The 10,000-nt window shown below is 37.7% G+C and overlaps 1 protein-coding gene across 3 annotated transcripts in view; it reads right to left on the reverse strand.

The window, feature by feature from the left end:
* LOC138020654 (uncharacterized) overlaps positions 1 to 10,000 on the reverse strand; it is a 29,865-nt gene that overhangs the window by 17,089 nt on the left and 2,776 nt on the right. For all 3 annotated transcript variants that reach the window (XM_068867592.1, XM_068867599.1, XM_068867597.1), the window contains exons 3-8: positions 7,193 to 7,330; positions 6,466 to 6,561; positions 3,780 to 3,923; positions 3,091 to 3,186; positions 2,362 to 2,463; positions 105 to 160 (exon numbers count right to left, since the gene is read on the reverse strand). In XM_068867592.1, coding sequence (XP_068723693.1) covers positions 105 to 160; positions 2,362 to 2,463; positions 3,091 to 3,186; positions 3,780 to 3,923; positions 6,466 to 6,561; positions 7,193 to 7,330 — 632 coding nt within the window. The remainder of the gene's footprint in view (positions 1 to 104; positions 161 to 2,361; positions 2,464 to 3,090; positions 3,187 to 3,779; positions 3,924 to 6,465; positions 6,562 to 7,192; positions 7,331 to 10,000) is intronic.

Below are 10,000 nucleotides of genomic sequence, written 5' to 3' on the forward strand. Positions count from 1 at the left end.
CTGTCTTCAAAATTCACTTTTGCTATAGTTTTTTTAGCGTTTTAGTACGGACGAGGAAGGAAAACCATTAGTCAGTGTGGATGACCCTTCCGAGTTGCACTAACCGGTCTTTCCACTGGTCTCCCATGATATCACCAAGAAGAAGTAATGAAGTGACTAGCTGCAAAATGCAAGAGAAAAGAACCCCTTTATTAGCCAAATAGCCTATACTCGTAAATGTGCCTTAATACTATAATAAACAATAGCTTCTGCTCTCACTGCCAAGAGGGAGGTCGGATAACTAAAACGTTGAGACAAAAATTTGGTTTATCAACGGAGTTGATAATGTGAATTTTTGTATACTACTTCCCCATCGACGCAGCACCACAGTTTATTTAGAAACTACCCCCTTCATTAAAACGTTGACACGTTGTCTTTAAAACCTTAAACGACTGTGGCTATGTCAAGCTATTGTTTTGCAGATCATCGGATTACGGCAAAAACCGCACCAAAATGCGGACTAAATGATTCTTTCCACTTTAAACCAACAACATTCTTGTTTTGCGGCCTCTCCTCTCTACTATTTGGTACATTGTTTATATAAAAGTAAGATAATAATAATAATAATAATAATAATAATAATAATAATAATAATAATAATAATAATAATAATAATAATAATAAGACGAGAAGATTGATAAGTACCGTGACCTTGCCATTGAGATTACGGCTTTGTGGCGCTTGAAGAAAGCCCTCATAGTCCCAGTTGTAATAGGAGCGCCAGGTAGCATTACAGACAGACTTTAGGGATATTTGGCCGATATCCATGTAGGGCTGAAACCAGTAACGATGCAGAAAACTGTTCTGCTTGGTTCCGCAAGAATTCTACGAAGGGTACTGGAAAGCTAAGGCAGCTTGTTGCTGCTTGCCCAGGACATACCAGTGCAACAAAATCCCTCCGAATTGCAAAGTCCCGGGTGCAAAGTATCCTCTCAGAAAACAAGATTCTAAACTCTCATTCTACGCAAAAAAGTAGGTTCTGGAGGTAATTTTGAGAGTTGAAAATACGTTTCCAACCGAAGGTTTCATCACGCCACGTGGAATACTAATATGATAACACACCAACTGAGACGCTAACCTCTATTTGACGTGTTGCCATAAAAACCATCCAGATGTTTTTGCTTGGCTCTAAAGAAGCTCTCTTTCAGAAATGTTTTCGCGATTTCGACTAAAATTCTCTGTTTTTCACCCTCCTGCATTTACGCCATTTCAGTCTCGCTCGAAGGCGATCTTCGGCAAATCAGAGAATGTCATTTCAACCGATTCCAATAAAAACTGGCCAGTGATTAGCTAAGTGCCATATCGCGTTACTGACCAAGTTTCGTGTCGATCGGAGATGCCTCCGGTTTTTTCCGAAATTTTCCGAATGATTAATCGGCATGCTGGATGCTATTGTGACGTTTGCTAGTGTGCGCGCAGGTTTGGAAACGACACACAACCTCTTTTCTCATGCACAGGCCACCAACGAACACACAGAACATCCAACCACTTTAGGACACATTTGACAAATCTCAAATGATAGAGTAATAGTACATGTAGCTGGTTTAAAGCATAAAGAGGTAATTGAACCAATGCTCTACAACTGAACAATCACTGACATGCGGCATTTACACTATCAACTAAGGTTTGATAGAACGTTATGACGTTTTCATTGCAACGCTGAGAAACAATTTTCGTCTCAGTTCAGCTCAAAACGCAACTTTTTTAGTTGCATGGGGACCGGCAAGTTGTTACTGGGGGGTACCCTTGCGATGGACTGTCATCCCATCCAGGGGAGAGTACAAATACGCCTAGTCGCTTAATAATGTCACGTACACCGGAATGTGCTCCGGCAAGATAAGCCACGTAGGCTTAAAAACAGACTATACATTTTATCTTTAACCTTTACCTGGGCTGTCAGGAGTGTGCCAGGAGTGTGTTGGCAATTTGTCAGTACAGTACCATTCAACACACTTGGATGACAGTTGACCGTCAGTAGATGGTTGAGAGCCGTTTTTTTCTTTTTATAATCCTTAACGGCATTTGATATGAATAATAATTTTCATTGTAGCATTGAGAAACAATGCAAAACTGAGATTTAGTTCTCCTTCAGATTTAAGTACAATAGATTTGATTACTTAAGAAGGGCGAGTTTCAGTTATCTTAAGATTTACAATTATAATAAGTTACTAAACTAACAACGACATATAAAGGAAGGACGGGTTTTGGGGAGCACTTATTGGGAGCATCATTCTTCGATCAACCCATATAAATGGAAGGAAGAGATGGCTTTAAAATTTACGTGTCCCTTCTTATCTGTGCTTTAAGAAAAGCAAAACAAACCTGCAGGGATGCCTGGGAAAAAAGACCAAAACGTGACATGGTAGCTTGAATTGCATCAACATTTGGAGATTGGGAATCTCTTGTAATAAATGCTCCACGAACCTAAACAGTATACAAACATGAGCTTGTATTAATTTGTAATTGTTACAAGTTTAAGATGCAGCATAAACAGTAGTCATGAAAAACTGCAAAAATTGTGTTCTTTTTGGAAATTACCATGGATGATGAGATTGATCATCAAGTTCTCTTATACTTTAAAGAAAGTTAATAAGCACAATATTTTTTTGAGGGATAGCACTACCTGTTGCATCTCCTTGTTTGTTTGTTTTTTTTTTGACAATTCAATTCATGGCCATTGTGGACGTACAGTTTGAGTACATGAATCTTCAGCATGAAAAAAAGCAGTGCCATAACTTACTGCATGGCCCGAGAAAATGAGGTTTGTAAAAGGCACATGGATATAATTGCCATGTATTTAACATGTTATTTGTTGTACGTATTGCATTAGCTATAATACCACACAATTATTAGCTGTTCCCAATTATAATTAGGATTAGGGTTACCTACATTGATGTAATTCAATTTTTTCCTTCATTCGCCTGTTTATTCAGTCAGTGCTTGCCTGCCTGCCTTCCCACTCATTTGTTTATTTATTCAGTCAAAGATTAGTTATTCAAGAAAGAAAGAAAGCTTTCCATGATACCTAAAAATATAACTTTGTTCATGTACCTTGTAGAAGAGCTCAACTCCGTATATAAGAAAAAATGTGAGCACCAAGAACATCAGAGCCACAAAAAAGCCAATGAAAATATTAGATAAAAGAACCTTAAAAGAAAAAAAAAGACATGCTGTATCAGAGCAAACTAAAGTGTTGCCAATATGTACTGTACATACTTGATGACAAACACTTACTCAAATGGTGCAAAAGCCAATTTATGGTTCCCAGCCTGGAGCTTGGAATGTACCACACCTTTCTACATAAATTACATGTATTATACTGGTTACAACATGTAATTAAACATGTAAATAGTTTAATGCTGTGTGCTGGTAAATACTTTAAACAATTTCACTTCAAGTTTACATCTCTTACATCCAATAACCAATCCGTCCACTACACTGTGTGAAAAGAGTTGAGTAGACTATTTAGAGAGGAAGAGATCACTGCAATGTTTCCTGCTCTCACAAGTAAACAAATTTTACCTAAGAAATTTGCCTCGAGCAGGAAGCCATGTGGAGTATTAATTATTATTTGTCTTGACCATGATCCCAGCAGCCAAGCCAAGCTATAAAGCTCTAGTACACGTACCTGATGTGCCACTGGCTTTAAATTTATGGGTTGAATGTAACATAATTTATCATTCTTTAAACATACAATGTACTCTCTTTCAAGAGGAAAACATTATGCACAAGAAACCAACCTTTGTTTTTTCATCTGTAACCTCTGTTGTAATAAGGTGGGCCACAAAGACAACGTAAATAAATATGTTAAATGCGATACATGCTAACGTAGATTTGTTTAGGAAGCAAGGCCTATCTAGCCGTAATCCAGCTACATGAAAGGTCTGTAATAAGAAAAAAACAGAAACTATTGTATAGTGCTTCTGTATCAAGCATTTTGCTCCATGGACTCCATAAGGCAGAAATGACATTAATGGAGGGGACATAGCTTTTGAATGCTGAACCCATTGATACCTCAAACGGCCTGGGGCATCTCCAGTTGACGAGTAAAATCATCTGGTGTTAGACAGAGCAAAATTCATCAAGTCTCACTCCCAGTGGCACCTGAACCCATTTACATGTAATTCAAGAAACTTTTACTTTTCTGTCCATGGGGAACCCCCCTCAGTGACAAAATGGTCAATAATGACTACTGCAGGTCCACTCAGAAACTTGTACATGAAACAGCATATCCCTTTTAACCTTTTCCCTCCATTTTACACTAACACCAGATAATTTTGCTGGTCACTGGCAAACCTGTCACAAAAGGGTTACACACGTTTTTAAGATGACCAGGGGCCGCAGAGTTCGTTTGAAAGTAGGGGGGCCAGGTCTTCGTATACAGTATGTATGAGTATTGTAAATTACTAAGTCTTTGATCAAGCCAAAAACAACACAAAAAAAAGGTAGGGGGGAGGGGGGCTATAGCCCAGCCCCTTCTTCTCCGCGGCCCCTGATGACAGTTGGATTCTTGTCACATTTTCAGTATTTTTTTGGCGGCCATGACAAACCCATAAAGTTAGTAAAAAATAGTAATTATTGTTTGGGGACTGTACCTTTTATCATTTAAAAATCCAGTGGAAAGTTTAAAGGTCTGGATTTACTACTAACTACTGGGTTGCCAGTATGGCAAACCCAGTGGGGGTCTGCGTTTAGTTATATTTTGTGCCTCATTATTCAAGGGGTCTGCGTTTAGTTCTATTTTGTGCCTCATTATTCAAGGAAAGGTTCTTTATGGAAACGGTTTGATCCTGAAATTTAGTTTGTTGCAATATTGCGCATATTTGACATGATTGAGTTTCTTCTCTTCACGCACGTAATGAAATAGAAGGGGTTTTTGCCTCTCATAGCAAATATGTTGTTTGCTTCAAAAACTTGTTCACTGGAAAAGGTGGCCTTTATGAATTCATCATGTTTTATGATATGCAAGCTTAACTGGATAGTTTTTATAGCAATAGAAAAAGCATTTTCTTGTTATTCAAGGAAAAAGTTCTTCAGGAAACCTGAAGTACATGGTAATTTGACATGATTGAGTTTCTTGCCTTCACGCAAGCAATGAAATAGGAAGAGGTTTTCGCCTCTAAGAGCAAATATGTTGTTTGTTTCAATAAATTTTTCGCTGGAAAAGGATTCTGTGGTATTTTCTGCCTTTGTGAATTATAATATCATGTTGTGTATTGAATTTTCGAGCTTAAGGTTGAAATGTGATATGGGACAATTTTTTTAGTATAACTGCTCTGTAAGCAGGAAGGGTTGGAAGCATGCTTGAGTTTCAACAAAATGAGCCCCAAAATCAGTAAAAAATTGTGACGCAGATGAATAATATAGTAGCTGCTATTTCCAAAATGATGGAATTACCTGGTGATAAATAACGTCGCACGTGTCTTGGAGAGTAAATTTTGACTTTGCATAAACAAATTGTCAACCTCAAGAGTTGGGCGATTGTGATCTTTGTTTTGACTTCACTCATTTCATTGTCAAACTTTATAACACTTGACAGAAAAAGAAACTTACAAAAACCCAGTATCTTGCCATCATTTGACACAGATGCTTCACTGTTTGGCGAGTAAACATGCTGCGGTAACTTAATCACGGCGCCCGCTGAGTTCCGGCCATGTCACTTTCAATTTTGTGATTTATTTGAACGTAGCAAAACTCTCCCAAAATGTTTGTCGCTGATCATAACTTTTTATATTTATATTCATGGTTCAAAATTAATGTTGTTTTCATGTTGTAAATATTTTTTCTCGATCGACCGTCCCGGAAACTTCCTTCTGCTCTTTCTAAAAACTGTGTATCAATAGTTATTTACTTTTGCATCAATATTTGTTTTGCATAAAGCAAGCTAACAAAATCTGTACCTTGCTGAGTTCGCATTTGTTAGCGTTAATAGTATTTTCGGTCCGATGCTTCTGTTTTATGACGGGTTTATTGTTTTGGTCTCCCATCCTGATTCTAACCCCGCCTGACAGGGCTTAACTTCAGTGAACTTTAGTATTACAAAGCTGTCAGATGCTCAGAAGGCACGCTTAAACTTGCAGTGAAAAGAAGTTGTGAGGGAACTTGAAAATTATCAACATGTCAGCCCAGAAGCCAATGTTTCTCGCTTCTCTTTTATTTGTTATTCTTCAGAGCCTGGAATGCTGTAGTTCAATACCACACAATTGAGTGCCCTCTGATTTTCTGTAACATGTACCACAGGCAACCCAGTGTATGCTTCACGGAAGCATCTCGTTAAAAATAAAAATTAATGCAATATAACAAAAAGAAGTCTTCTAATCTTGCTAAACTTTTTTTTCAAATACATCTCGCTTTATTATGCATGTTGCCTTCCTTCTCATAAAAAGCCTCTTTGACAGTGAAAGTTCAGAATCTGTCCCAACTTACCTCTGCCCAGAAACAAATGATTACTGAGAAGCCAGAAATAATTACTGGATAATAAGCATTGAAGAGATTCACTCCCAAGGTGTCTGGCAAATACCTCTAAAAAGGAAAAAAGGAAAAAACTTGTCATATTAGATCACTGTTGTTAAGGGTTGACACATGAGCATTGGATTATTACATGTAATTCTTAAAAAAAATAAATTGTTTACACAGCCTTCCCTTCTTTAATCAAGGCAGACAGCCTTGTTAGAGCAGTCTAATAAAGAACATATTTAAAGAAGAAAAAAAGTTGATAGTAGAACATGAATTTTTTTGGAAAACAGTTCCGTACTGAGTGTATTTTGGCCAAGGCGAGGACTTCAAGCTAACCATGGAACTGTCCCAAAAAGTGCACTATTCCTACAATCAGGCAATAAAAAACGGTGTAAATGAAGCAATACTGCTTATGTGTCTACTGAATAAAAGAAGCTTTATTTTCAAAATAAAATTTTGTGTCTTTCAAGTAATCAAGACTAATTCTGTATGATGGTGATTCGAATTTTTAACACGCAACCAGTAAAATGCCCCATTTTAAGAGCCTGCTGACGCGTAAACAAGCACGGTGACCCCATTTTTTTATTGCATTTTTAGATGTTCATATCATGAATGTTAATTATGCCAAGTTTCCAAAAAAGTTTGATAGTAGAACAATTTCAAGGGAATTACCTTAAGTGAAATGTAAATACCTCACCTGGATAGAATAATATAATCCTCTTGTACCACAGGCAACTATCATACAGACATAAAGAGTCTTCTGTACTGTTAATCGACAAGCTTTCACTAAACTGGGCCTCTTTAATTTTTTAAACTCGGACCTCACACACAAAACCTGAAGAAAAAAGACAAAGGGCAAAGTGAGCACTCAACATTATAATTTACATGGTACACTGAAAAAGATATACATAGATATACATTCTCTGAATACCCTGAAAGACAAGCCTGTTATAGCAATTTAATAATAATTATTATTTATTACTTTCGACACAAGTACATTGTACAGGTATTTCATTATTTATAAACACAGGGATGCAGCTAAGATTTTGTAAAGACCATAATGTGCACTTAACAGGCGGTAGGCCCAGTTGGACAGGCCTCTGGCATGTCCCTTCAGGCGGGGTCCGGGGGCATGCTTCCCTGAAAATTTTTTAAATTTAGACTCTCGTAAATGCATTTTCTTCAATTTTAGACCGTAAATTCAACAGGCCTTCTGATAGGGTGCGATTAAAAAATGCAAATTATGCGATTTTTTCAGGGCAGATTGTGCGATTAAAAAGGCCAATTATGCGATAAATAATGTAAATTATGCGATTTTTTTTCTCAGCAATTTTAAGCTTGTTTTATAAGGTTTCAGGTTAAGAAAAACACTTTTTCGCTGCCCTAAAGACATTTTGAACACAAAGGAACAGTAATTACGTATCTCGATCGGCATTAGTTGGGATAAATAAAAAAAATGAGGTCTTTTGCACTACCGGTGCACCACGTTAAAAGTTGAAAGGACACAGCTAAAATGCCAAATGAATGATCAAGGTGCTTGTCAACCACGAACTTCCGAAGATGGTCAATCACAATAGGGCCATACCCCCATTTATACGAGAGAAAATAAGCCGCGGGTTTCTCTGGCCACGGCTTACAGAAGACTCGAATGTTCACCCCGTACCGTATAAATGGTACAAAATCTACGTTCACGTCTTTTTCAAGCCGCGGCTTATATTGACCTGGGAATATATATTCGTATAAATAGTTCCTTTTGCGTATTTTGTACACCGTGGCTAGAGTAAACCGCGGCTTATTTTCTCTCGTATAAAAGGCCCTCATATTGTACGACCAGAAAAACATCAGTCCATGATCGTGAGATGTGAGATTGGGCGGAAGGTGGGAACTTCCTTCTTCGTCGAAGAAAAAGCGAGCGTTTTCACAACAAACTTATGCATGAATAAGTTTTTATCAGTTTTCAACGAAAGAAACTACATTTTGCCGAAAAACTTACAACTTCGCTTATTTTTCACAAATCTCTTCTCTAAGAGAAGGCAACTGTGTCATTTCAGTGGTGTGTATATAAGGGCATGTTTGTGTTGCACCAATAGAAGGAGACTCGTACCAGGTCCCCGACATGAAAAATAAAGCCTTGAACCTCGAATGTTTACGAAATCGAAGGTGACAAAGGTTTTTTAGCCTTTTTCCAAGATAAATCATCTTAAAAATAGCGTATTTATGCAGGAATTTCTAAGAAACGTGTTGATTTATGTTTCATTTTATGAATTTTATGTTTCATTTTATGAATTTTGTGCGTCCTTTTGTAAATTATGCGATTTTTCGTGAATTGTGCGATCGGATGCGATTTGAGGCCGATTGTGCGAAATCGCACCATCGCGTAATATCAGAAGGCCTGATTCAAGGCCATTTGTGATCTTTTCAGACAATTTCTTGTTGCCTTTTTAATGAAAAAATGTCACTTTGTTTGAACACATGCTCTCGGTGTTTCATGCTGATTCTGTCATAGTAACAGTGCTTTCTTTGAATTTTCACTTGGTCCACCAGAGTTTGATGAAGTAGCTTTGGCAGAGTTGAAGAATTTCCCAATACCAAGTACCTCAGAATCACTTATCCTCCTTTTTCCTGCCAACATTTTAGCTTATAGGTATGTATGTTGCCGGACACGGTTGAAATACACAAACTGCAGGTTTACATTATTTCATGTATATGAAGTAGAAATACCGCTGGCCAATGAGCTTTTTGCCAATCACACATGGCCTGCATTGCAAGCATTTCTGTGGGGTTTCTCAGGAGAAAAAGATGAAGGTGCAGGCTTTCGATGCTTTGACTGAACAAAAAATGGGTGAGAACTCTCTTCATTTTTGCTTGGTCAAAACATAAAAAAGAACTCTAGGAAATGCTTGCTACGCAGTAATGGATTTACGTACCCATGTGATGAATCAGCCTTTGGGACATTTCTACAGCCAGTCTCCGTTAGTACAGTTTGAGTTTGTAGCACTTTTTTTTTCACAAATTATAAAATAGATGACGAATCGCAAAAACTCATATTACTTGATCACCCTGAAATTTATTCGGAATAGCCGGTGATTTTTTCCGGCTGCAGGCTTCTATCTGCATCCCTGAAACATTATTAATTTTAACCCTTTGACTCCCCAACCTTGTTCCCTGGGTCTCTCTTCTCTGCCTCCATTGTCGCTGAGACAATGGAGGCAGAGAAGAGAGACCCTGGGAACAAGGTTGTTGACCTGAACCACCCATAACTGGTATTTTACTCTGTCTGATGCCAGACGATTTTACTTGTCAATGGGGAACCCTGGGAGTCAATGGGTTAATAACCTTCCAAATTTAATTACAACTTTTTGTTACTTCCCTTGAACACAGCCTCTTTAACAAACTAGTACTGTATTACCCATGCAATAATTATCTAGGCTTGTGGTGATGCGGTAATGTTTGTTTTTGATGATTGGGAAAAAAACTGAGAACACAGAGAAAAAACCTGATATGT

Source organism: Montipora capricornis, chromosome 2 (genome assembly GCF_036669925.1).
Source record: "Montipora capricornis isolate CH-2021 chromosome 2, ASM3666992v2, whole genome shotgun sequence".
Classification (NCBI taxonomy): Eukaryota; Metazoa; Cnidaria; class Anthozoa; order Scleractinia; family Acroporidae; genus Montipora; species Montipora capricornis.